Source organism: Oryctolagus cuniculus, chromosome 8, assembly GCF_964237555.1.
Source record: "Oryctolagus cuniculus chromosome 8, mOryCun1.1, whole genome shotgun sequence".
Classification (NCBI taxonomy): Eukaryota; Metazoa; Chordata; class Mammalia; order Lagomorpha; family Leporidae; genus Oryctolagus; species Oryctolagus cuniculus.
The window spans coordinates 110,592,156-110,619,980 of record NC_091439.1 but is presented as its reverse complement, the minus strand read 5'-3'; the positions used below and the strand labels follow the sequence as shown (position 1 = coordinate 110,619,980).

General features: G+C 55.7%; 1 protein-coding gene across 1 annotated transcript in view; it reads right to left on the bottom strand.

Moving 5' to 3' along the window:
* SCFD2 (sec1 family domain containing 2) overlaps positions 1-27,825 on the bottom strand; it is a 343,673-nt gene that overhangs the window by 237,054 nt on the left and 78,794 nt on the right. The window contains exon 4 of the mRNA XM_002721791.5: positions 14,397-14,572. Within this exon, the coding sequence (XP_002721837.3) occupies positions 14,397-14,572 (176 nt within the window). The remainder of the gene's footprint in view (positions 1-14,396; positions 14,573-27,825) is intronic.

Here is a 27,825-nt window from a genome sequence, read left to right as displayed (position 1 = left end):
GTCTTTCAAATAAATAAATAAATCTTAAAAAAAAAAAAGTCAATTAAAGGCTTGTGGCAAGATTCATAGATTTGACAAGACTGGATGAGTTACACATTTTATCTATGAACTTTCCCACCAAAATAAAGTGGGCGCAGGAGGCGGATCTGGCTGTGACCATGGCTCCCTCAGGAGACACATATCCAACAGCAAGAAGCCACTTCAACTCTCCCAGCTTCTCCAGCTTCTGCCGTAAAATCAGCTTCCTTCCGTGGGCAAAGATGCCGCTGAGATAAAGTCAGATGAAGGTGCCCCACTAAGTGCAGAGACCCACGTGCGCACGGAGCCAGGAGGTGCTGTCCGGCTCGGCTCACAAGGGCTTGACTGACGAGTTCTAACCAGGACAGCGAGGAAAAGCACAACGCGTGCCGTAGAAACCACCCTTGGAACGTGGAATTCTGATCTTTTCCTGGGCTATGACACTCAGCACCCTACTAACCGTCTCCCGACACCAGGCGACGGGCAGGACGCAGCTGCCAGTCACCCGCTCAGCGGAACAACCACGGCACAGTTCACGACTCCGCGTCTAAACGTCAGCCTCTAATTCCTGTTTTAAATTCTTTCCTTTTGTCATGCCAAGCAGAAAGGCACTGAATGACCCCTTTTCCCAACAGGTGTCGGAATTATTCCCAAGGGAAACTGAAGTTAGAGGCCTGCTAGTGGGAGTTCTGTGCAGAACAGGGCCGATGGCCTGTGCTTCGGGTCCCGTGTCTAGAACACAGAAGCGGATCGCTCTCCTCTGAAGAGCTGTGCTGATGGGATCACTACCAACACCTTTTTCTTTTCTTTTTCTCAACAAGGCTATAATCTTAAAGAGTATCTCTGCAGGGTCAGAAAGAAAACAAATTCACCGAACATAAGTTACTTGACAATGAACTAAAATATTATATGCATATATTATATGCAAATGTTACATCAAAGTCTCGTGTAATTATCTTCCTTCTACTCCCAAAACACTCTGATGCAATTTATATGTGCGAATTTTGTTAATGCTTTAATATTTTATAATGTGTTCCTACTAAAATTGGAATTTAGAAATACAAAGTAGGACAGGTGTTGTGGTACAGCCACAGGTTAGCCACTGCTTGTGAAACCAGCATCCCATATTGGAGCAATGGTGTGAGTCCAGCTGCTCCACTTCTGATCCAGCTCCCTGCTAATGCACCTGGAAGGCAGAGGATGGCTCAGGTATGCAGGCCCCTGCCACCACATGGGAGACCTGGGTAGAGTCCCTGGCTTCCAGTTTCAGCCTGGCCCAACCATCTGGGGAGTGAACCAGCTAATGGAAGATCTCTTTCTCTGTCTCCCCCATCTCTATCACTCTGCCTTTCAAATAAAGAAAACAAATCTTTAAAAAAAAAAAAAAAAAAAAAAAAAAAAACAAGGACCAGCACTGTGGCATAGTGGGTAAAGCCGCCGCCTGCAGTGCCAGCATCCCATATGGGCGCAAGTCCAAGTCCCAGCTGCTCCACTTCTGATCCAGCTCTCTGCTATGGCCTGGGAAAGCAGCAGAAGATGGCCCAAGTGCTTGCACCCACGTGGGAGACCCAGAAGAAGCTCCTGGCTTTGGATCAGCCCAGCTCCAGCTGTTTCGGCCATTTGGTTAGTGAACCAGCAGATGGAAGATCCCTTTCTCTCTCTCTCCCTCTCTCTCTCTGCCTCTCTGTAACTCTAACCTTCAAATAAATAAGTCTTCAAAAAAAAAAAAAAAGGCAAAAAAGTATGGGTAGCATGTATTCAACAGGATAGACGAGAAAAAAATACCACAGTTTTCAGTGAAAAGTAATAACCAGGATACCAAACCCAACTTTTTCCAATTTAATTCCCTAATTTTTTTGTTTTTAAAAATCACAAACTCAAGTTTTGCAAGGAAAACAAACTCCAAACAACTGCTAATAAATCGAACAAAAGAGCCACACGAAACAGTCTCTCTCACACACACACACAAACCTCACACAGGCTGCGCCACCCCACATGAACTAACTACTAAAAGGAATTTTTTGTACTCTTCTGTCAAACCACAATAAGGACTTAAAGAAAAATCACATGGGGGATGACAGAAATAGCTCTGTGTGGCAGGGTGGTGATCTACCCGTTTTAACACATATTCTCCCCTGGAATAAGCTTCCTGGCAACTTTATTTTGCTCTTTTGTTACTTTTTAAGAGCTCGAAACAAGGGGATTAAAAGAAAAGTGAACAGTGAGGAACCCCGCTGTGAAAGTGGGCAGCTGTGGCTCTGTCTGCGAGCCACAGCCGAGGAACATCACAGGTGCACGCGCTGACCCTGAGCTCAGTGCCACCTGAGCACGGCCCCCAGCAGCAAGCACTCGGGCAAGCGGGCACTGAGGGGGGCCGCACGCAGAGCCGGGGAGGACGCCGCTCGCCTCTCCCTGGGATCCGCAGCAGCCGGCACTGTTCACGGCGAGAGTCAACCCCGAGAAACAGAGACGGGCAGGCTGAGCGGCGTCCACCAGGAGTCTCGTAACTCCCACGTGGTGAACAGGAGCACCGAGGGCACCCCACGCAGACGGGAGCTCGAGCTAACTCAGCCCTGTCAAGTCCTCACAGTGTCTCCTGCCAGAGAGAAACTTGGATTTTTCTTGAAGATTTCTCCTGGCTTCGAAGATGAGCAGCCCCTGCCAAAAAAAAAAAAAAAAAAAAGACAAAAACCAACCAGCCAACCAAAAACCACTTCCCTTTGAGGGTGGTAAGAAATGAGAAAAGGAGGGCGAGCCCATGCCCAGCCCCAGCCCTGCTGTCGGGGCTCGGGCCTCACTGCCAGCACCGTCAGGCCGTGGGACCACACTGCGGCAGACTCGGCAAAAACAGGCCCAGGCGGCTGCAGCAAAACTCACCTTCAGGTCACACCCAAGGCCGTGCCCGTGGGCACGCACAAGACCCGGTTTCATCCAGGCTGATGGGCTGTTTCTTTCTGATGTTTAAGCCCAGCCGCTGGCGGGGTGGCCTGCACGGTGGAGGCTGTGGGCCGTGGTCAGGAGTGTCCAGCTGTGCAGGGAAGCACACACCCTGACATCCCCCTCCTGGTCAAGCAAACCAGAGGGGCTGCGCCCTGCTTGTTTTTCACAAAACAAAGACCCACCCACACTGTCTAAGCCACCAGCGCAGAGTCTGGACTTGATACTTTTTTGGTAGACCCACAAAACGCGAAGAACCAAAATTGTTAGCCTGGAGTGTGTTTTGCCTGATTACCAAGCCTGCCCCAGCCGCAGTGACACATGCTATCACGGCCTGGGGGGCAGGCCCAGTTAAAGGCATGGATCCCCACAGCCTGCGCCTTCCACGGCCGCTGTCCTGCAGGTGCCCGCACACACTCACCGGCTGCGTGCCCACCCCGGGCCACAGAGCCAGCAGACCATACTATGATTCCCGATTTTCCGCTTTGCTCTCTTACTGTTCAAAAATGCAATGCCTGAATGTGATGGGGGGAGAAAAAACAACCACAAAATAAACATGTTTTGCAAGGAAAAAAAAAAGCGACATTGAGATGACAGATCCCTCTGGAGAAACGGGCGCGTCTTGTAAGGTTTCCTCTGAGGGCTTGCTAACAAGTCAGACTCGAGCCGGACACGGAACCACAATGCCAAATGTACAGACACGCCACGGAAAACAAACGAGTGGGCAGTGCAGCGTGTCTGGGATCTCCCACCTGTGGAGACAGTTACCCACTTAAACACACACAACCAAGCACTCTGTTAATGGTTACGTAGCCCTGTTGTGCTGTGCAAAGTGTGTATGCTGAACCCAGGGAGGAAGCATGAGAGGGGTAAGACAGTGGCCAGCAGTCCCAGAACAGGTGTCCCAGGACAGGAGTCGCAGGACAGGTGTCACAGGACAGGAGTCACAGGACAGGTGTCCCAGCACAGGAGTCACAGGACAGGTGTCCCAGGACAGGAGTCACAGGACAGGTGTCCTAGCACAGATGTCCCAGCACAGGTGTCCCAGGACAGAAGTCACAGGACAGGAGTCACAGCACAGGAGTCTCAGGACAAGTGTTCTAGCACAGATGTCCCAGCACAGGAGTCACAGGACAGGAGTCCCAGGACAGGAGTCCCAGCACAGGTGTCGCAGACAGGTGTCGCAGGACAGGAGTCCCAGCACAGGTGTCCCAAACAGGAGTCACAGGACAGGTGTCCCAGCACAGGAGTCACAGGACAGGTGTCCCAGGACAGGAGTCACAGGACAGGAGTCCCAGCACAGGTGTCGCAGACAGGTGTCGCAGGACAGGAGTCCCAGCACAGGTGTCCCAAACAGGAGTCACAGGACAGGTGTCCCAGCACAGGAGTCACAGCACAGGTGTCCCAAACAGGAGTCACAGCACAGGTGTCCCAGCACAGGTATCGCAGGACAGGAGTCACAGCACAGGAGTCACAGCACAGGTGTCACAGCACAGGTGTCCCAGCACAGGAGTCACAGGACAGGTGTCCCAGCACAGGAGTCCCAGGACAGGAGTCCCAGCACAGGTGTCGCAGACAGGTGTCGCAGGACAGGAGTCCCAGCACAGGTGTCCCAAACAGGAGTCACAGGACAGGTGTCCCAGCACAGGAGTCACAGGACAGGTGTCCCAGCACAGGTGTCCCAGCACAGGTGTCCCAGGACAGGTGTCCCAGCACAGGTGTCCCAGGACAGGAGTCACAGGACAGGTGTCCCAGGACAGGAGTCACAGGACAGGTGTCACAGGACAGGAGTCACAGGACAGGTGTCACAGGACAGGTGTCCCAGCACAGGTGTCCCAGGACAGGAGTCACAGGACAGGTGTCCCAGCACAGGTGTCCCAGGACAGGAATCACAGGACAGATATCCCAGCACAGGTATCACAGGACAGGAGTCACAGGACAGGTGTCACAGAACAGGAGTCACAGCACAGGTGTCCCAGCACAGGTGTCCCAGGACAGGAGTCACAGGACAGGTGTCCCAGCACAGGTGTCCCAGGACAGGAATCACAGGACAGATATCCCAGCACAGGTATCACAGGACAGGAGTCACAGGACAGGTGTCACAGAACAGGAGTCACAGCACAGGTGTCCCAGCACAGGAGTCACAGCACAGGTGTCCCAGCACAGGTGTCCCAGGACAGGAGTCACAGGACAGATGTCCCAGCACAGGTGTCCCAGGACAGGAGTCACAGGACAGGTGTCGCAGACAGGTGTCCCAGGACAGGAGTCCCAGGACAGGTGTCCCAAACAGGAGTCACAGGACAGGTGTCCCAGCACAGGAGTCACAGGACAGGAGTCACAGGACAGGTGTCACAGGACAGGTGTCCCAGCACAGGTGTCCCAGGACAGGAATCACAGGACAGATATCCCAGCACAGGTATCCCAGGACAGGAGTCACAGGACAGGTGTCACAGACAGGAGTCACAGCACAGGTGTCCCAGCACAGGAGTCACAGGACAGGTGTCCCAGCACAGGTGTCCCAGCACAGGTGTCCCAGGACAGGTGTCCCAGCACAGGTGTCCCAGGACAGGAGTCACAGGACAGGTGTCCCAGCACAGGTGTCCCAGGACAGAAGTCACAGGACAGGTGTCCCAGGACAGGAGTCACAGGACAGGAGTCACAGGACAGGTGTCACAGGACAGGAGTCACAGGACAGGTGTCCCAGCACAGGTGTCCCAGGACAGGAATCACAGGACAGGAGTCCCAGCACAGGTATCCCAGGACAGGAGTCACAGGACAGGTGTCACAGACAGGAGTCACAGCACAGGTGTCCCAGCACAGGAGTCACAGGACAGGTGTCCCAGCACAGGTGTCCCAGGACAGGAGTCACAGGACAGGTGTCCCAGGACAGGTGTCCCAGGACAGGAGTCCCAGGACAGGTGTCCCAGGACAGGAGTCACAGGACAGGTGTCCCAGGACAGGAGTCACAGGACAGGTGTCCCAGCACAGGTGTCCCAGGACAGAAGTCACAGGACAGGTGTCCCAGGACAGGAGTCCCAGGACAGGTGTCCCAGGACAGGAGTCACAGGACAGGAGTCACAGGACAGGTGTCACAGGACAGGAGTCACAGGACAGGTGTCCCAGCACAGGTGTCCCAGGACAGGAATCACAGGACAGGAGTCCCAGCACAGGTATCCCAGGACAGGAGTCACAGGACAGGTGTCCCAGACAGGAGTCACAGCACAGGTGTCCCAGCACAGGAGTCACAGGACAGGTGTCCCAGCACAGGTGTCCCAGGACAGGAGTCACAGGACAGGTGTCCCAGGACAGGTGTCCCAGGACAGGAGTCCCAGCACAGGTGTCCCAGGACAGGAGTCACAGGACAGGTGTCCCAGGACAGATGTCACAGGTCAGGAGTCACAGGACAGGTGTCCCAGCACAGGTGTCCCAGGACAGGAATCACAGGACAGATATCCCAGCACAGGTATCCCAGGACAGGAGTCACAGGACAGTTGTCACAGACAGGAGTCACAGCACAGGAGTCACAGCACAGGTGTCCCAGCACAGGTGTCCCAGGACAGATGTCCCAGGACAGGAGTCCCAGGACAGGTGTCCCAGGACAGGTGTCCCAGGACAGGAGTCACAGGACAGGTGTCCCAGGACAGGAGTCCCAGGACAGGAGTCCCAGGACAGGTGTCCCAGGACAGGAGTCACAGGACAGGTGTCACAGGACAGGAGTCCCAGGACAGGAGTCACAGGACAGGTGTCACAGGACAGGTGTCCCAGGACAGGAGTCCCAGCACAGGAGTCCCAGGACAGGTGTCCCAGGACAGGAGTCACAGGACAGGAGTCACAGGACAGGTGTCACAGGACAGGAGTCACAGGACAGGTGTCCCAGCATAGGTGTCCCAGGACAGGAATCACAGGACAGATATCCCAGCACAGGTATCCCAGGACAGGAGTCACAGGACAGGTGTCCCAGACAGGAGTCACAGCACAGGTGTCCCAGCACAGGAGTCACAGGACAGGTGTCCCAGCACAGGTGTCCCAGGACAGGAGTCACAGGACAGGTGTCACAGGACAGGAGTCCCAGGACAGGTGTCACAGGACAGGAGTCACAGGACAGGTGTCACAGGTCAGGAGTCACAGAACAGGTGTCCCAGCACAGGTGTCCCAGGACAGGAATCACAGGACAGATATCCCAGCACAGGTATCCCAGGACAGGAGTCACAGGACAGGTGTCACAGACAGGAGTCATAGCACAGGTGTCCCAGCACAGGAGTCACAGGACAGGTGTCCCAGCACAGGTGTCCCAGCACAGGAGTCACAGGACAGGTGTCCCAGCACAGGTGTCCCAGGACAGGAGTCCCAGGACAGGAGTCCCAGGACAGGAGTCACAGGACAGGTGTCCCAGGACAGGTGTCCCAGGACGGGTGTCCCAGCACAGATGTCCCAGCACAGGTGTCCTAGGACAGGTGTCCCAGCACAGGTGTCCTGGGAATGCCTCCCCATCAAGGCATGGCTTCAGGCTCAGGCAGACGTGGGCTCTGACAGGCTCTGACGGGCTCTGACAGGCTCTGACACCTCCCAGGGTGGAGCCACCGTCCTGTTCCACGTGCTCGGCCTCTGCCACACAGTTCTCGGGTGCACAGGTGCAGCTCAGGAAGAGTATGCTGGGTGCGCATCTCAGATCCACGCAGCGCTCAGGCCCTCACCCAGCGCAGGAAACCTTGTCCGGCCTGTCCCCTGAGAACGGCACAAGCTGCCTGATGGGCTGGCTCTGAACCCGAATTACTAACAAGCGGTGTGCACAGCCCAGAAACCATGTATGTTTCCATGTCACACCGTCACTGTCCAGCAGGCGGTAGGAGCCCAATGGGCCATGGGCCACCCGGCATGGAAGGAAACGGGTCTCCCACATGGATGGCGGGGCCCAAGCAGCCAGGACTGGAACTATCCCTCAGCTGTGCCACAACACCAGTCCCATTACATATGTTTCTCAAAGTTAACTAATTTAATAGATTTATTTAAGCGGGGGGTGGGGGGTGGGGGGGTAATGGAGAAAGCAGAAGCAGCTGCCAGCAATGAGGTCAGGTCCTGACCCAGGAGAGCTGGGTACACACGGTTCCCTTGGGAGCTGAGAAAGGCAGCGCTGAGCCCGTGGACCCTCCCAAACTCAGGCAGCCCCAGAAGACCCCGGCATCAGACAGAGGCCAAGCGCGTCCCAGGAGAAGCCCTCCCGTGGAAATCAGGAGTGGGCTCCAGGCCTCGCCTTCGCTGCTCCCGGTAAAGCAACAGGGACAAGTGCGCGCCACAGCCCTTCTCGGGAAAATCCCCTTCAAGAGCTCTCCTCCGACGGTGAAGCAGGCCCAGGCCTCACTGGGCACCAGTTTCTCCCACCCCGCCCTCATCTCTATCCAGAGGTGGATGCCGCAGCGCTGCCGGGCCCTGGCACCCAGGCCTTTGTCCACGGGGAAGCAGGGGGGAACTGCCCCCAGGAGCCAGTGCTCGCAATCACTCGGCAGGACCTCCCAGTGCGATGGGGCAGCCACAGAGGGTGCAACACCAGGCCGCGCGCGGGGTGTGCAAGACCGGGCCGTGGGGTATGCAAGACCAGGCCGCGGAGTGTGCAAGACCAGGTCATGGGGTGTGCAAGACCGGGCCATGGGGTGTGCTAGACCAGGCCGCGGGGTGTGCAAGACCGGGCCGTGGGGTGTGCAAGACCGGGCCGCGGGGTGTGCAAGACCGGGCCGTGGGGTGTGCAAGACCAGGCCGTGGGGTGTGCGAGACCGGGCCATGGGTGTGCAAGCATCCGTGCTGGGCGTGACCACAAAGGCACGTAGGGCAGGAAGAACGTTACAGAACTAGGAGACAGACGTCAGTTTGTTACACACAGAGACCATTTAAAAACCTCATTTATTCAAACAAAACCTAATCCTGCCTATAAAAATTACTCTGGCAATTAATAAAACAGGATGGCTACTTTTCACTGCAAACATACACAGAATGTGAAGCTGGAGCAATATTTCACCTGGATTATCCTGAGTCACTTCATGCGTAACTCATTTTTATTCTAGTTAAAACACCACTCTCTGAGCTGGATTATACACATATATATTTACAAAGCATGTTCTTAGGGAGCATAAACACAGCTGCGGCCTTCACCATGCAGTTTGCTATCATTTCATAGCCACAATAAATTAGGTTATAGCCAATAAATGTTTTCTCTTGTGGCAATTAGCAGGAGGGCATCAGCTACACATTGCAGATTTAAGTAAAAATGCTGTTAAACCTTATCAGACAGTAAATATAAAAAGATAAAAAACATTTTTCTAAGTGATAGGTTTATTCTTCCAAATAAAGTTTACTTTGGGAAAACAAAATCTAGGTGAGACTATATGAAAGGCATCAGTCACATAAAATAAGTTGCCATTCTTGATATTTTGGGCTCAACCAAAAAGCTGCAGCAGGTGCAGCGCTGTGGTGTAGCAGATTAAGCCAACACCTGCAGTACTGGCATCCCATATGGCGCCAATTCGAGTCCCAGCTGCTCCACTTCCCATCCAGCTCTCTGCTAACGTGTCTGGGAAAGCAGTGGAAGCTGGCCCAAGTGATTGGGCCCCTGCACCCATGTGGGAGACCAGATGAAGCTCCTGGCTCCTGGCCTTGGTCTGGCCTGGCCTATGACCAGTTGGGGAGTGAACCTGCAGATGAAAAATCAACCTCTCTCTCTCTCTCTCTCATTCTCATTGTCATTCTCCCCCGCCCCCACTCTAACTCTACCTTACAAATAAATAAAATAAATATATTTTTAAAATAAAGTTTTTTAAAAAGATGCAACAACAGTTAGTGCCTGCAGCAGTTGCTGTGCCGGCATCTCGCTCCGTCCTGACACCCACACACTCAGACGTCCGTGCTGCAGCGCGGGAGGAGTTCACGTCCTCGCCACAGTGCACGCGTGTGCCTGATTCAAAGAGAGCAAAGCTGCTCCGCCCACGCCGTCAGTCACAGATGCTCGAACGCGTCCACGGCACTCACGGTGAGCACACGCATCCCCCACTCCACACTGGAGGCAGAACCAGGTCGCCTGTGAAGGAGCACCGCGTCCTGCAGACCCTGGAGGCGACAGCAGAGTCCCCGTCGCCTTTCTGACAACACAGCTCCTGCCAGTGAACACTGGATGCTCCCCAGAGCCCCCGAAACAGCTCCCCTTCTGCGCGCCTCCTAGCAGCTGTCTGCACCGGAGCCTTCAGCGTGCTGTGCGACTCGGGAGCCTGCGTGGAGCGCGGGCCGTGCCACCCGCCACACACAGCGCTGAGGGGCGGGCAGGCACCGCACCACCAAGCACAGGCGAGGTGCTGAGCGCGGGCTCCCACGGCCGGGGCCTTCCGTGACAAGGCTGTCCAGGGTGTCCCTGGGGCCAGACACTCAGCACCCATGATGGGAACGAGCCTCCGGAGAAGGAAACACTTCTCGCACTCCCTAAGGTTTCTTGCTGGCTCCCAGGCCCTGGGAGAGACGAAGCCTCCCCCTCGTGCTCCAAATAAACTCAGATGCTCTCGTCCAGAACCATGAACGCACACAGAGGAGAATCTCAATCAGCCGAAGCCACCTTGCACATCTGCATGTACAGGAGGGGCTGAACGCAGCCCAGGAATGCGATGAGTACTGAACATTAGGAAAAGTATAAGCACAACTTGTATAAAGTGGCACCAACTATGGAAAGGAAGGAAAAAAAACAGCTGCTGTTTCCAGATATTATTTTTTTAATGCTTTATTTTTATTTGAAAGGCTGAGTTAGAGAGAGAGAGAAGGGGAGAGACAGAGAGAGAGAAAGACCCTCCTTCTGCTAGTTCACTCCCCAAAGGGCCACAATGGCCTTGCCAAAGCCAGGAGCCAGGAGCTTCCCTGGGTCTCCCACCTGGATGCAGGGCCTCCCAGAAGAGTCAGCGGGGAGCTGGACGGGAAGTGGAGCCGCCGGGTCTCCAAGCGGCACCTACATGGGTTCCAGCGTGCGGGCAGTGGTCTCACCACGAGGCCACAGCACCCTCCCCTCCAGAGGATATGACTGCCCACACAGGGAGCCCCAAGGTCAGATAACAGCAGGAAACTGACAGCAGGCAGAACACAAGGCTGCAGGCACATGATCACTACTCGGGAACAAGATATTCCCATATGCCAGCAGGGAACACCTAGAAATCTGAATGTAAGAAATTTACTTTGGGGCCTACATTGTGGCAAAGTGGGTTAAGCCAAGTACAAGCGCCAGTACAAGCCCAGGCTGCTCCACTTCCCATCCAGGTCCCTGATAATGCACTTGGGAAAGCAGCAGGATATGGACAAGTGCTTGGGCCCCTGCCACCCCCATGGGAGGCCCAGATGGAGCTCCTGGCTGCTGGCTTCGATCTGGCCCAGCCCCGGTCATTGTGGCCATCAGGTGAGTGAACCAGTGGATTGAAGATCTCTCTCTCTCTTTCTCTTTCTCTCCCTCCCTTTTAATCTCTGTAACTCTGACTTTCAAATAAGTAAATAAGTCTTAAAAAAATTTATTTCAGGGCCGGCGCCGCGGCTCACTAGGCTAATCCTCCGCCTTGCAGCGCCGGCACACCAGGTTGTAGTCCCGGTCGGGGCACCGGATTCTGTCCCGGTTGCCCCTCTTCCAGGCCAGCTCTCTGCTATGGCGAGGGAATGCAGTGGAGGATGGCCCAAGTGCTTGGGCCCTGCACCCCATGGGAGACCAGGATAAGCACCTGGCTCCTGCCATCGGATCAGCGCGGTACGCCAGCCACAGCACGCCAGCCGCGGCGGCCATTGGAGGGTGAACCAACGGCAAAGGAAGACCTTTCTCTCTGTCTCTCTCACTGTCCACTCTGTCAAAAAAAAATAAAAAAAATTAAAAAAAATTTATTTCAGAGCTCTGTTAAAATCTTTAAAATGGCCAAGGATGAGTCTAATAAAATTAATTTCTAAAGAAAAGCATAAAACTGGACATGGGGAATTAAAAACACAGTGATGGGTAAGCTGACCACTGGAAGAGAAACTGGAAAATAGTCCACGTTTCTACAGGCTCTTAGTATATTTCACATCAGTGGAGAAAGGGAGAGGACATATGGCCCCAAATAGCTGGAAACCAACGAAAACAGCTTAAACAGCGAGCCATCTCTCAACACAGACACGCCACGGCAGGCTCTCACTCCCGGTCCGGGACTCAGGCTCTGCTCTGCGTTCCTCAGGGGAGCAGGGGCTCCCTGCACCATCACAGAACGCTCAGAGGCCCAGCGCACACCTCGAGGCAGAAAGGGGTGTCCGCTTCTACACCGCACCCTCCCTGCCGCGCTGAGATCCGGACCCAGCCAGCAGCCGGGAGTGGGGGCCGCACGTCAGCCTGACTCCTCTCAGGACTTGCCTGGGCCAAGCAGGGAAAAGGCAGATGCTGTCACGAAGCCAGTGTCCTCCAGACAAGCAGCCTGCAGCACAATGCAGGACTCCGCAATGTGCGGGGGGGCAGCCCAGCTAAAGGCAAGCAGAGAAGTTAGATTCCGCTCACTCCGCAAACAAAAATGAATTCCCGGTGGGTTAGAAATTCAAATGTCCAAAACAAAAGTTCACTGCTAATGGAAAATGTATTTAGATATTAGAGGAAGAAAAGGGTTTCTAATATAAAACATAAAAAAGCACATACCGTAAAAGATAACACTAGTTAACCGTATACTAGTAATACTAGTAATACTAGTTAAAACTGTAAACTTTTATACAACAAAGTTTGCAGGCATCAAAGTCAAACCACGGCCTGCAAGAATTGTCTGTATGATAAACTTCTAGAAGTCTAATATCTAGACTGTATAACGACACTTTATCCATTACCCAACAGAGTAAAAAATGGACAAGAGAGGAAAAATAGCTCAGGACGAGGAAGGTGAAGGCCCAGAGCACAGCAGAGGACGCTGCGGCTCCCGCAGGTGGGGGTCTACAAGCCGTGAGAACCGTGCCGGCCACTGCAGAAGCCGTTAAAGGACCCCGAGTGCTGGACACCGCGCTGAGCAACCACTGTCTCCGTTCTGAGCAGAGGCCGGCCTCTGCGGTCCTGGTCCATTAGCTCAGCGGCACGCGTGCTCAAGGACTAACAATCATCTCACGGCGTGCACGGATGGAACCACGGAACTCGCGCACGCGCACTGGAAGACATGCTCCGGAACATTCAGTATATCCTTGTTCTAATTGCACACACGTGCGTGCACACACATGCAGACACACAGAGCAGCCCAACTCAACGTCAGCATGGACTGGATAAACAGAATGTATAGGTCCTAAGACAAATATGGAAAGGGGTAAATTACAGTGAGCCCGCGTGGGAAATACCGATAGTTATCACCCTATCTAAACGCATGCCTTGTAACATTTTATACTTCCTTGTGAAAGTACTTCATGAGTTTCAAAAATACTTCATACTTTTTAAAACTACAATTCTTTTAAGAAGCTCTCCGTGAAAGTCAGTCATCAGTCACAAAGAGTTCCCACGCCCCACACCAACTCCTGGACACAGGGAATGGAGTCTGCCTGCCTCCATCTGCGTTGAACACCACTGTACGGCACACGCTCCGCGCTGGGCGAGGGTTAGAGTGAACACACACGCTCCGTGCTGCATGAGTGTTAGAGAGTGAACACACACGTTCCCTGCTGCGTGAGAGTTAGAGAGAACACACACGCTCCCTGCTGCGTGAGGGTTAGAGAGTGAACACACACGCTCCATGCTGCATGAGGGTTAGAGAGTGAATACACACGCTCACTCCATGCTGCGTGAGAGTTAGGGACAAGGTGCCTTCGGGAGAAACCTGAACACAGAAACATTTCACAGGAGAAGCAGTACTAGGAGGGACTAGAGCTGCCAGGAGATCAAGATCGGTCCAAATGGCATAAAACTGAAACAAGGTGTCCACAGGTCAATTAAATGTTCAAAAACATCCTGAGTATGCAGGGAGAAGCCAAAGATGCCACTGACAAAAACTTGTTAAAACGCAGGGCTGGCACTACGGCGTAGCAGGTTAAGCTACCGCCGGAGACCCTAGCATCCCATATGGGTGCTGGTTCAAGTCCCAGCTGCTCCACTTCTGATCCGGCGCCCTGCTAATGGCTCAGGAAAGCAGCAGGAGATGGCCCAAGGGCTCCTGCACCCATGTGGGAGACCTAGAGGAAGCTCCTGGCTCCTGGCTTCCGCCTGGCCCAGTCCCAGCCTTGCATCCATTTGGGAAGTGAACCAGCAGATGGAAGACCTCTCTCTCTGACTCTAACTCTGCCTTTCAAATAAATAAATAAATCTTTATTAAAAAAAAAAAAACAGTGTGGAAAAGTTCCTAAACTGGGACCACTTAGAGAACACCATGCAGAGTGCATGTCCTGAAGCCTCTCACAAATACCAAAGTGTCTCCCCCCACTCCAAACCGGACACCCCCACGGCAACAGACCTGCAGCAGGAGGCGCTCGAAGGCCAGGAAGTTGTCCCACTTGGCCGTGTGCGGGTGCTTCAGAGTCTGCACTGTGGCCAGCCCCAGCTGGAGGAGCCCGCAGTGACTCGTCAGAGCCTGCAGGTTGTTCCTGAAGAGCTGGATGTAGGACGTGAGCTGCCCCGCGGTGACTCTCCCTGGAAAAACACACAGGCCATCAGCACAGCTCTTCTGGGAGCAATAAAGGTAACGAGAAAGATGCCGCTAAACACGCCTCCGCCGGCATTCGCACCACTAAACACGCCTCCGTCCACATTCGCGCCGCACCTCCGAGTTGACCACAAGCCTGCCTGAGCGTCCATGATTCTCACAGCGTGGTGAAAACGGTCGAGTGGACGCTGTCACCTGAGCTTGTTGAGTAAGGAAACAGATGTGACGGGATTTGGCCACGGTCATGTTGCTAGTGGGATCCACTCTATAACTCTGTGTTGCCCGGTAGATCCACTCGCAAACAAAATCACACCAACAGACCTTGGTGCAGCTCAATGTGCAGAATCGCTCTGTGACACAGGACACGGACTCCTAAAAGGCAAAGGTAGGGTCTCTAACTGTGTGTGCGCATGTACCCAACAGGAGGAGGCTGGAGAGGTGGGGACAGAGGGAGCCGCACGCACGCTGATGGACAGCATGAAGATGCAGTCAGGCAGGAGAAAGAAGTCTGGCTGCCCTACTGCTCAGACGTGATGACACCTTTGTAAAAAGCTAGAAGAGGGGCCGGCACTGTGGCATAGCAGGTAAAGCCACCGCCTGCAGTGCCTGCATCCCATATGGGTGCCGGTTCAAGTCCCAGCTGCTTGACTTCTGATCCAGCTCTCTGCTGTGGCCTGGGAAAGCAATAGAAGATGGCCCAAGTCCTTGGGCCCCTGCACCCGCATGGGAGACCCAGAGGAAGCTCCTGGCTCCTGGCTTCAGATCAGCACAGTTCCAGCCATCGTGGCCAATTGGGAAGTAAACCAGTGGATGGAAAATCTCCCTCTCTCTCTCTCTCTCTCTCTCTCTCTCTCTCTCTCTCTCTCTTTGTCTCTGCTTCTCTGTAACTCTTTCAATAAATAAATCTTTTTAAAAAAAAAGCTAGAAGAAAGGATTTTAATGTTTTCATCATGAAAAATGATATTTAGAAAGATGAATATGTTTATCCTATTTGAACATCACACAATGGATGCCTGTTCCAAAATAACACATGGCATCCCATAAATATGTATTTTATGTATCAATTAAAAATAAAAGTGAGGAGAGTCCTGTTAGGAATATAGCTAAAATCTTGTCATTGATATCAGTGGTTTTGTGATGATATTCATGAGGATCAAAGCTGCAGGGGGCAACCATGTACAGAGAACTGGGTAACAACACTGGAAGACAAGCCAGCAGCACAAGGGCTGGTGTGGGGAGCAGCCTGCTGTGGTGCAAGGGGGTAAGTGGCCGCCTGCAACAGACATCCCACAGCCTGCGGTCCCGGCCGCTCCACTTCCAATCCAGCTCCCTGCTAATGTGCCCAGGAAAGCAATGAAAGACGGCCCAATCACTTGGTTCTTGCATCCATACTGGAGGTCTACATGGAGTTCCAAGTTCCTGGCTTCAGCCTGGCCCAGCCCCCAGCTTGGAATGAACTGGTGGACAGAAGATGGATCTCTCTCTCTCTCTCTCTCTCTCTCTCCCCCTACACCTCCATAGCCCTCTCCCTCTCTCACTCAGTCTTTCAAACTAAATAAATAAAGGGGGTTTGCTCCTTTTCCTTGCTGAGTAGTAGTTCACGGAATGAAGTACAGGTAAATGTTTACTAAGTATTTACTCCCGCAACAGTTAATGCTCATTTGGGTTGCTTGTAATTTTTAGAAATTATGAATAGACAATAGGCTAATCCTCCACCTTGCGGCGCCGGCACACCGGGTTCTAGTCCCGGTCGGGGCGCCGGATTCTGTCCCGGTTGCCCCTCTTCCAGGCCAGCTCTCTGCTGTGGCCAGGGAGTGCAGTGGAGGATGGCCCAAGTGCTTGGGCCCTGCACCCCATGGGAGACCAGGAGAAGCACCTGGCTCCTGCCATCGGATCAGCGCGGTGCGCCGGCTGCAGTGGCGGCCATTGGAGGGTGAACCAACGGCAAAGGAAGACCTTTCTCTCTCTGTCTCTCTTTCTCACTGTCCACTCTGCCTGTCAAAAAAAAAAAAAAAAAGAAAGAAATTATGGATAGAGCCTTCATAAATACCAGTGTACAGGCATACGTGTGGACAGTTTTCTTGTTCATGGATAACACCCTAGGTGTGCGTTGCTGGGTCATATGCTAAGTACATGCTCAACTTTATAAGACACTGGCAAACCGATTTCCAGAGCTGGCCTGTGAGAGTCTGAAACACGCACCCACACTCGGTCTGTCAGTCATTTCCCCCCCAGGCATTCTAAGAGGCAGCCAGGCGTGACGCTATGGTCTTCATCTGTGTTTCCCTGGTGATCAGCAGTGCTGAGCACCTGCGCACCAGCTTAGTCGACATCCTGTATCTTTTCTGGTGACGTCTCCATTAAGATCTTTCACCCATCTTTTCATTAGGCTGTTTTATTTCTGACTAATAAGTTATGAGTATCATTAACTGTGACCATCAATTCATTGATTCAACATGTATTTTTCTGCCAGTGCTCTTGCTGCATCATTTCACAGAAAAACCCCTGTCCTAGCAGCCAAGAAGTAAGGAAGAGGGGGCTGGCACTGGGGAACAGCGAGAGCCACCGCCTGCAGCGCCGACACCCCATGTGGAAGCCAGTGCGAGTCCAGCTGCTTCACTTTCGATCTGCCTCCCTGCTGTGGCCTGGGAAAGGAGTGCAACACGGCCCCAGTGCTTGGGCCCTGCACCCACGCGGGAGACCCGGAAGAAGCTCCTGGCTCCTGGCTTCAGTATGGCCCAGCCCTGACCATTGTGTTCATTTGGGGAGTGAACCAGCAGATGGAAGATCGATCTCTCTCTCTCTCTCTCTCTCTCTCTCCCTCTCTGTCTATAACCCTGCCTTTCAAATAAATTTCAAAAAATCTTAAAAAGAAAAAAAAGAGAGAGAGAGAGAAAGACAGCTCCATGACACTCTCCTAATTAGCCTAGCCTAGTCCATATCATTCCTCCGTAAGCACAGGGACTCTGTACAATGATTAATGTTTCTGACACCTATTACATTAAGCACATGAAAACAAATTTTCACATAAAATGAGTTCAGATCTTGAGACTGCCATGAGCTCCATCTGTTTGTTTATACCTTGCATGGCAGGTGATGGCAGTGTGGTTCCTAAACACAGAGAGCTTGGTCTCCCAAGACACACATCCACCCAACACTCACACAAGTAACCGCTTAATCATCACTGTGGCCAGTGCTGTCCGGGAAAAATGGGAAATGCCGTGGTATTGTGAAAGCCTGCCTCACCGATCCCATCTGCTCACCCGAAAGAGGAATTCGGGAGGTTCAGCGTACAAACAGTCCTTCCGTGAGAGACAGCAGGGAACGGAAACCATCGGAGAAAGCCATCCGGGATCCACTCACACGCCTGACCCACGGTAACAGCATATGTTCATTTGCAGTTCAGGAGTGTTTCCAGCCACAAAACATAACTGAGTTTTATACTGCTGGCATTCCCTGGCCGGGCAGACTCAGCCACCACATTCACGTCCGGCACTGGTTCTCTAGAGAAACGAAAGGGCACGTTTCTGGGACGCTCCGATAAGCCCCATTTGGGTTTTCTTCCATGGGTTCCTAGCTCATTACTCCTGTAGCTCTTTCCTAAGGGACAGCAAGTGTTGGGGCCCTCTGGGCCACAGAGAGCAAAGGCACCTGCTCCCCGGCTGGAGCTGGGGAAAACCCAACCCACCTGGGCTCAGTGACCCCTGCTATGAATGCGCAGCAGGAGAAACTGAGTCTGGGTCCACTTTCCCCAACAGTCTCCCAACAGGACAGCCAGCAGCACAGCACCTGCTGACGGAGCTCTTGTTCACCAGAGCCGCCCCACTGCGCCCCCTTCAGGCACCCTGCTCCCACACACACAGCATGAGCACTGCATCAGACAAGCCAGCAAAGCAGTTCTTCCCTAAGAAAAAAAAAAAAGAAGACGACTCATATTCCCAGAAATCAAAGATCATGTAAGATTTTCTTGATCTATCTTTAACCTTTCGGCTGGCTAGATTATCTTCACAACCATCTCTCTAATTTCCAAGAGCTCTTTAAAAAAATCACAGCTTTATTGAGATGTAATTCATATGAAGAGACTTTTAAAAAGTTAAAAATTGAGCAGGCACCGTGGCATACATTCCACATCAGAGTGTCAGCCCAAGGCCTGGCTACCCCACTCCCAGTCCAGCTTCCTGCTGGTGCATCCTGGGGGCGGCAGGTAACGGTTAAGTACCTGGGCTCCTGCCGCCCACCTGTGAGGCCTGGGTGGAGTTCCAGGCTTCTGGCTTCAACCTGGCCTACCCCGGCTGTTGCAGGCATTTGGGAAGTGAACTGATGGATAAAAACATCTTTCTCTCTTTATCTGTCTCATTCTCACTCTCACTCTACTTTTCAGAACAATGAAAAATAAACAAACATTTTAAGTTTATCTTAAGTGCAAAGCAATTTTAGCATTCATGCACAGTTTTTGCATAATACGCATTTTACAAAGAGTTGTTTTTAAATTTACTGATTTTTATTTGTTTCAAAAGCAAAAAGACAGAGAGCTTCCAAGTGTTGATCATTGATTCACTCCCCAAACGCCCATGATATCCAGGGCTGGGTGTCCAGCTGAAGCTAGAAGCTGGAAACTCCATCCAGGAGGTCAATCCGGGTTTTCCACATGGGTGTCAGGGACCAGGGCACTTGAGCCACTGCCTGCTGCCTCCCAGGGTGTGAATAAGCAGTAGACTGGACGGGAGGCCGTGCCAGCACTCGTATCTAGACACCCCAATGTGGGGCGCAGGCACCTGAGCAGCAGCCTGACCACGGTGTCAACCCTCAGCCCCTCCCAGCAGACTTCGAATATGGCTTATATGCATGAATTTCAGTGTTTCTGCACCCAAATGAACTGATTTTTAAATTTAACTTCTTACAAACTTTTTGAAGGATTCTCATATACCAAGACATTCACTTTTTTTTAAAGATGTATTTATTTAAAAAGGAAGAGTGACAGAGACAGAGAGATCGTCCATCTATTGGGTTACTTCCCAAACGCCCACAACAGCTGAGCCTGGGCCAGGCTGACGCCAGCAGCCCAGAACTCCCTGTAGGTCCTCCACGTGGTGACGGTGACCCAAGTGCCTGGGCCATCATCCACTGCTCTCTCAGGCGCCTTCACGGGGAGCTGAGTTGGAAGCAGGGAGCTGTGGCCAGAACGAGCAGTCTGACCGGGGGTACCAGCGGCCCAGGAGATGGAGTAAGCTGCTGCGCCACAACGCGCACTTCAAAATTCTCTCCCTTCTTTATTGAAAACATACATTGATTTATGTTGAAAGGCAGAGTGACAGAGAGAGAGGGAGAGGAGGGGCAGGGTACCCTCCATACACTGATTCAGTGCCCAAACGGCTGCTCTGGCCAGGGCTGGGCCACGCCGAAGCCAGGTCTCCCACAGGGTTGGCGGGGACGCCAGCACTGGGCCATCTTCTGCTGCCTTCCCAGGCCCATCATCAGGGAGCCGCGTCAGAAGCAGAGCAGCCAAAACTTGAAGTGGCGCTGCAGCGTGGGACGCCGCGTCCCAGGCAGCAGCTTAGCCCGCTGCAGCACCGTGCCAGCCCTGAAATCCATGCGCACAGTGTACAGGTCTGCGGATTTCTGCTGTGTTCAGTTATGCACACATCAACAGCATATAACTTCAGAACATCTTTAGTGCCCCAAAGGGAAACCCCGTACCTAAATGAAAAAGATCGCATATAAGAAAGGTCACGTTATGTAGTGTATACATACAGCCACAGGCCCCGCAGCAGACAGAGAGCCCCTTGTCCAGAGGAACATGAGTGAGTGCAGGGCCAGCAGCCTGGGAAGGGGTGAGGCTGCACCCACAGGGGGAGCACGCAGCCCGGGGAGGGGTGAGGCTGCACCCACAGGGGGAGCACGCAGCCCGGGGAGGGGTGAGGCTACACCCACAGGGGGAGCACACAGCCTGGAGAGGGGTGAGGCTCACCCACAGGGGGAGCACACAGCCCGGGGAGGGGTGAGGTTGCACCCACAGGGGGAGCATGCAGCCCGGGGAGGGGTGAGGCTGCACCCACAGGGGGAGCACGCAGCCCGGGGAGGGGTGAGGCTGCACCCACAGGGAGATAACACAGCCTGGGGTGGGGGTGAGGCTGCACCTACAGGGGGAGCACGCAGCCCGGGGAGGGGTGAGGCTGCACCCACAGGGGGAGCATGCAGCCCGGGGAGGGGTGAGGTTGCACCCACAGGGGGGGCATGCAGCCTGGGGAGGGGTGAGGCTGAACCCACAGGGGGAGCACGCAGCCTGGGGAGGGGGTGAGGCTGCACCCACAGGGGAGCACACAGCCTGGGGAGGGGTGAGGCTGACCCACAGGTGGAGCACACAGCCTGGGGAGGGGTGAGGCTGCACCCACAGGGGGAGTAAATAGCCTGTGGTGGGGGCAAGGCTGCACCCACAGGGGGAGCACACAGCCCGGGGAGGCGGTTAGGCTGCACCCACAGGGGGAGCACACAGCCTGGGGAGGGGTGAGGCTGCACCCACAGGGGAGCACACAGCCTGGGGAGGGGTGAGGCTGCACCCACAGGGGAGCACACAGCCTGGGGAGGGGTGAGACTGCACCCACAGGGGGAGCACCCAGCCTGGGGAGGGGTGAGGCTGCACCCACAGGGGGAGCACACAGCCTGGGGAGGGGTGAGGTTGCACCCACAGGGGGAGCACACAGCCTGGGGAGGGGTGAGGCTGCACCCACAGGGGGAGCACACAGCCCGGGGAGGGGGTGAGGCTGCACCCACAGGGGGAGCACACAGCCCGGGTGTGGGGAGCAATCCAGACTAGACTGTTACTCGAATTAAGACTTATTCTATGCATCTGCTCTCCCACAATATGGCGCTGGGAGAGAAGTAAACAGCTTCTGCACAGCTGCCTCCAGTTCAACTAATAAATTGTAGGACCTGCTCCTGATTGGAGAGCAGCGTACTCGGCATGTGGGCAGCCGAGTTGGGATTGGCGGAGGAGGACTATAAAGGAGGAGAGAGACGGCATGCACCGGGGAACATCTATGGGGAACATCTAGCTGAAGGAACACCCGTGCAGCCCCCGAGAGACCCGGCCGGCGGTGTGCCGCTCCCCTGCGGAAGTGGGGAATGCGGCCAGGGGGAACTGCCCTTCCACGGAGGTGGAAGGGATAGTAGCCAACCCGGGAAGAACCAGCAGCAAACCCGGGGAGGGCCGAGCAGACGAAAGAACAGCGCAGGGTCCTGTGTTGCTCCTCCACGAAGAGGGGGAGCGACACCCGGGGAGGGGTGAGGCTGCACCCACAGGGGGAGCACGCAGCCCGGGGAGGGGTGAGGCTGCACCCACAGGGGGAGCACACAGCCTGGGGAGGGGGCGAGGCTGCACCCACAGGGGGAGCACGCAGCCTGGGGATGGGGTGAGGCTGCACCCACAGGGGGAGCACACAGCCCGGGGAGGGGGTGAGGCTGCACCCACAGGGGGAGCACACAGCCCGGGGAGGGGGTGAGGCTGCACCCACAGGGAGAGCACACAGCCCGGGGAGGAGTGAGGCTGCACCCACAAGGGGAGCACACAGCCTGGGAAGGGGTGAGGCTGCACCCACAGGGGGAGCACGCAGCCTGGATGGGTGAGGCTGCACCTACAGGGAGAGCACACAGCCTGGGGAGGGGTGAGGCTGCATCCACAGGGGGAGCTCACAGCCTGGGGAGGGGGTGGTTACACCCACAGGGAGAGCACACAGCTTTGGGAGGGGTGAGGCTGCACCCACAGGGAGAGCACACAGCCTGGGGAGGGGGTGAGGCTGCACCCACAGGGGGAGCACACAGCCTGGGGAGGTGGTGGTTACACCCACAGGGGGAGCACACAGCCTGGGGATGGGGTGAGGCTGTACCCACAGGGAGAGCACACAGCCTGGGGAGGGGGTGAGGCTGCACCCACAGGGGGAGCGCACAGCCTGGGGAGGGGGTGAGGCTGTACCCACAGGGAGAGCACACAGCCTGGGGAGGGGGTGAGGCTGCACCCACAGGGGGAGCACACAGCCTGGGGAGGGGGTGAGGCTGCACCCACAGGGGGAGCACGCAGCCCGGGGAGGGGGTGAGGCTGCACCCACAGGGGGAGCACACAGCCTGGGGAGGGGTGAGGCTGCACCCAGAGGGAGAGCACACAGCCTGGGGAGGGGTGAGGCTGCACCCACAGGGGGAGCACACAGCCTGGGGAGGGGGCGAGGTTGCACTCACAGGGGGAGCACACAGCCTGGGGTGGGGGCGAGGCTGCACCCACAGGGGGAGCACACAGCCCGGGGAGGGGTGAGGCTGCATCCACAGGGGGAGCGCGCAGTCTGCAGGGCCTCTCCACATTCTTCTGTCCACGCATTCACCATGCAGATGCACGCGGAGGACATGGCCAGCCCAGCAGACCACCCAGGCTGCCCCGCCTCCCGTCTCCATCAGGACAGAGGGCGCTGCGTGTGCCTGTGAACCTCACAGAAGCAGGCGGCCCCTGTGGCTCTGTGCTGCCCGGCTTTTTCCGCTCGACATCACCCACGGTTGCCATTTTCCTGGTTCCTGGGCTCTACTGCTCTGTGTGGCTACTGCTGAGGGACACTGATCCTCTAGGCTTGGCACCGTGGTAAACGACGGGGAACATTCTAGCACGTGCACCCATGTCTACTGCCTGTACACCCAGACTGGAACTGCAGTGCAGTGGACGCTGGGCTCCCAGCAGCACTGCCAAGTGCTTCTCCACGGTTGAGCCAGCCCCCTCACACACGGTAAATGGAATTCCACTCCACGTGATTTCTGAGTGGACACGCGGGGCTCAGGTGAAGCACGCCTGCATGCAGAAGCTGCCCGCTCGGCACTTCAGGCTGGGCAGCCAAGGCTCGAACACGGGTGGGAAAACGCAGCGCCACACTGTCAGCGTGTCCTCTCCCACGGCTTCTCACTGACAGTCTACCACACAGGAATCCACCTGGAAGGTCACAGGAAGGGGCCGGCGCTGCGGGCAGCAGATGAAGTGGCTGCTGGCGCCAGGCATCCCGCATCGGGAGGCTAGGTCAAGGCCTGGCTGCCTGAGGGGGCAGCACAAGACGACCAGCGTACCTGGGTCCCTGCCACCCATGTGGGAGACCAAGATGAGCTCCAGGCTCCCGGCGGCAGTCTGGCCCAGCCCCAGCTGGGGCAGCCACTTGGGCAGTGAATCGGTGCACAGAAAATCTCCCTCTCTCTCTCTCTCTCAGTCTGTGGGGGTCTGTCTTTTCTGTGTGTGTATGCAGTGTGTGTGTGTGTGTGTGTGTGTGTGTGTGTGTTTACGTCTCTCGGTCTTCCCCTCCGTCTTCTCTCTGTGTATGTGTAGGTATGTGTGTTCGTGTGTGCCTTCTCTCTGGTTATGCGTGTGTGTCTCTGGCTTCTCTCTCAATCTGTGCGTGTGTGTGTGTGTGTGTGTGTGTCTTGGTCTTCTCTGTGTATGCGTGTGCTTCTGTCATTCAATCTGTGCATGTCTGTCTGTCTGTGTGTGTGGATGTGTCTCAGTCTTCTCCTTAGTCTTCTCTCTGCGTGCATGTCTGTCTCTGTCTTCTCTCTCAACCTGTGCTTGTCTGTGTGTGTGTGTGTGTGTGGGTATAGGTCTCAGTCTTCTCCTTGGTCTTCTCTCTCTGTGTATGTGTGTGTGTGTCTTCTCTCTGTGTAGGTGTGTTTTTTCCTGTCTTTTCTGTCTCTCTATGTGTCTCTGTCTTCTCTGCGTGTGTATGCGTCTCTTTCTTTTTCTCTCTCTCTCCTTTTCCTGGCTCTCCCCCGCCGCCCCGACTTTCAAACAAATAAAGTAAATTTTAGAAGAAATGTGCCTGGGGACCACAAAGGAGGAAAGGGAACATGGTACACTCACTTTGTGTTACGCACAGATTGTCGTTCAAATCTTCTAGAAGACTTGGCTAGTGTTACATTTTAAATATTCTTTTGTTCTAAAACAAAGTAGAGTGTGTTTCCTGTGAAGTGGACGGACCTATATTTCCCCCGGGAAGGGTGATCTGACCGCTACCACGGATTTGATCCTTGGGTGAGGAACGGCCTCGCACGCATGAAGCAGCAGAGTGATGCTCACTGCCCACTTCCCACCGCAGCTGAGGTCAGGGGGCAGAGAAGCGCGGCTCCGTGCAAGTGGAGAGATTCAAGCCGGACGCGAGGAGAACCCCCGATGGTGACGACTGGCAGACACTACGCGGAGATGATGAATCTGCCCCGGGACCGCAAGGGCAGCGCACGCGGCCATCTGCACAGCCAGCGCGGACAAGGCCCAGCTGGGGGCTGACGGCCGTTTTTATGACACCATAAATTCCGGAGAGAATCCTCTGGGACATCCTTTACATACAATGGTTCTTGTTACACAGACTTTTTTTTCAGCTCTTCAGCATTACAAAGGTGGAACCAGAAGCGAAGGTGAAGAGAACACTTTAATTTTGAGAGCCAACTCCGCCAAAGGGGCTCAGAATGCAGACACGGGGTGCACCCGCGGAGGTGAGCACGGACCGCAGCAAGATCAGGGGTCACAACAGAAAACAAACAGCTCACCCCAGAGCTACACAGCACAGTGAAACCCAACACCGCCAGGAACACTCAGGGCTCAGCCTTCCTGGGAAACGCAGCCTTCCCGGGATTAACTTAAACACCGCCTGGACATTCATAAACCCAGCAGAGAGCAGGCGCTCACGGCGGGGCTTGCCTGTCTGGGAAGCAGCATTTCCACGGCAGGCCTGCACCACCTGGCAGGGGGCCCTGCTCTCTAGGTGGCCTCTCAGCAAAGACGCCGCCTGCTCGCGGCCCCGGCCTCCCCCCACGCCGCCCACTCACGGCCTCCCCCCCACGCCACCCACTCGCGGCCGCGGCCTCCCCCCCCACGCCGCCCACTCGCGGCCGCGGCCTCCCCCCCACGCCACCCACTTACGGCCTCGCCCCACGCCGCCCACTCGCGGCCACGGCCTCCCCCCAACGCCGCCCACTCGCTCGCGGCCGCAGCCTCCTCCCCACGCCGCCCGCGGGGCTCCAGCGCACTAGAAGCAAGGGAGCCCACTGGAGGGCCCGGCACTGGTCCCCACGGACAACATGCACACGGTGAGTACAGACTGCATTCGCACCCCCGGGCCTGGAGGACACCAGCCACCACAGCGAGCACAAGACTCGGTGCCCACGCAGAAGGACGGCTCCTTCCGTCTCCCCAGACGGGCTCGGCTCCGAGCGGGAAAACCTTCCCCACGCCGGGAGGGCCCCCTCGGCTCGCAGTCTCCACGAAGAAGAATCCTGAGCTCCGGGCTTGACGCTGCCCGGACCAAAAGCTCTGTCACCTGACACAGAGACGTCACCTGACAGAGACGTCACCTGACATAGAGAGACCTCATCTGACATAGAGAGACGTCACCTGACACACAGAGACGTCATGACAGAGAGATGTCATCTGACACACACAGAGACGTCACCTGACACAGAGACGTCACCTGACACAGAGAGACATCATCTGACAGAGACGTGACCTGACACACAGAGAGACGTCACCTGACACAGAGAGACGTCACCTGACAGAGATGTCGTCTGACACAGAGATGTCACCTGACACAGAGAGACGTCACATGACACAGAGAGAGACGTCACCTGACACAGAGAGAGACGTGACCTGACACAGAGAGAGACGTCACCTGACACAGAGAGACGTCGTCTGACACAGAGACGTCACCTGACACACAGAGAGACGTCGTCTGACACAGAGACGTCACCTGACACAGAGAGACGTGACCTGACACAGAGAGACGTCATCTGACACAGAGACGTCATCTGACACAGAGACGTGACCTGACACACAGAGAGACGTCGTCTGACACCGGTGAGGACGGCTGTGATCCCAGAGACCCACCCACGTCCGTGAGGCTGTGGAGGAAAGGGGATGAGACTGCTGCAGCCTTCCTGGGCGACGGCACCGCGGCTCCTCCAGAAACCAGGAACAGCCCGTCTGCCCAGTGAGCCTCCCGAAGGGGACACGCGGCAGCTGGTAGAGAAGACACGCCCACATTCCCTGCGTCATCCACCGTGCACAACCACATACGGTGAATGCAGCATCATTCACTACGCGCGACAGCCCAGACAGAGGGACAACCTCAGTGTCTGCTGGTGGGCAAGTGGATACAGGACACGCGGAACCCACCAGCATGCATGTGGCGGAACGTTATCCAGCCTCGAAGAAGGAGGGCCTGACATGTGCCGCAAGGTGGATGCACCGGGAGCCATCACACTGAGTGGATCACGCCTGACCCAGAACCAGAAACGCTGCAGGGCCTCGCTGACGGGTGGGACGGGAGCAGAGAACTCAAGAGTGGTCACCGGAGGCAGGTGTGGGGGAAGGAAGAGGGAAGGCGCTGGTCAGTGCACAAGCAGCAGCCACACCTGACAGGCAGCACAGCGTGAGGACGACAGGAACGACGCTGTCCTGCGCAGGGACACTGTTCTCAGGAAGCAGATTCTAGCTGCGCTTGCCACACGCAGAAAAGCGACCGCGGTGACAGGTGCGGTCCCTGTTCAGCGTAGCGACCACTGCAGTACGCCAGGAGTGCGGGCAGGGACCGCCTTACTATCTGTACACGCACACACACCATGCTGGGAACCTCGATACGCACAATATAGCTCCTTCTTTAAAAGGAAGACAGAAGACGGGGAGGCAGAGGGAAAGGAGAGAGCCGGAATTCAGAGCGAGACTAGAGGTTAAGAGGTGCCCCGCGCTGCTCCCACCGCAGCGAGGGAGGAACCCGCCTCGGGAGGGGGCCTAGGGAGCGCGTCCTGGGGAGGGGTCTGAGAGAGGGCCTCCGTGGGGGGGGGGGGGGGGGTAGGGGTGGCGAAGGGGGGCATCCCGGGGTCGGGGCGGCAAGGAGGCGTGTGCCTGGGAGCGGCCTCGGGGAGCTCTGGTCAGGGGGGGCCGGGGCCCCAGGCAGCAGAGAGAGGAACAGGGCACCCGAGCACCGAGCCTGGCTCCCCAGCCGGGGAACCCCACACTGCTGGGCAGAGGGGCGCGCACCGCAGACCAGGACCCCGACCACAGCAGGGCTCCACGTTCCCACAGGCTTCACTGCAGTGGGAGGAGCAGCCTGGGGGCCCACAGGGCTGTGCTCCAGGGACGGACTCCAGCAAGCACCTCCCACCCGCGCCCAGAACCCAGCTGCTGCAGCAGGGCCAGCTTCAGACCGAGTCCCTGCCAGAGTCCATCACGCCCCGG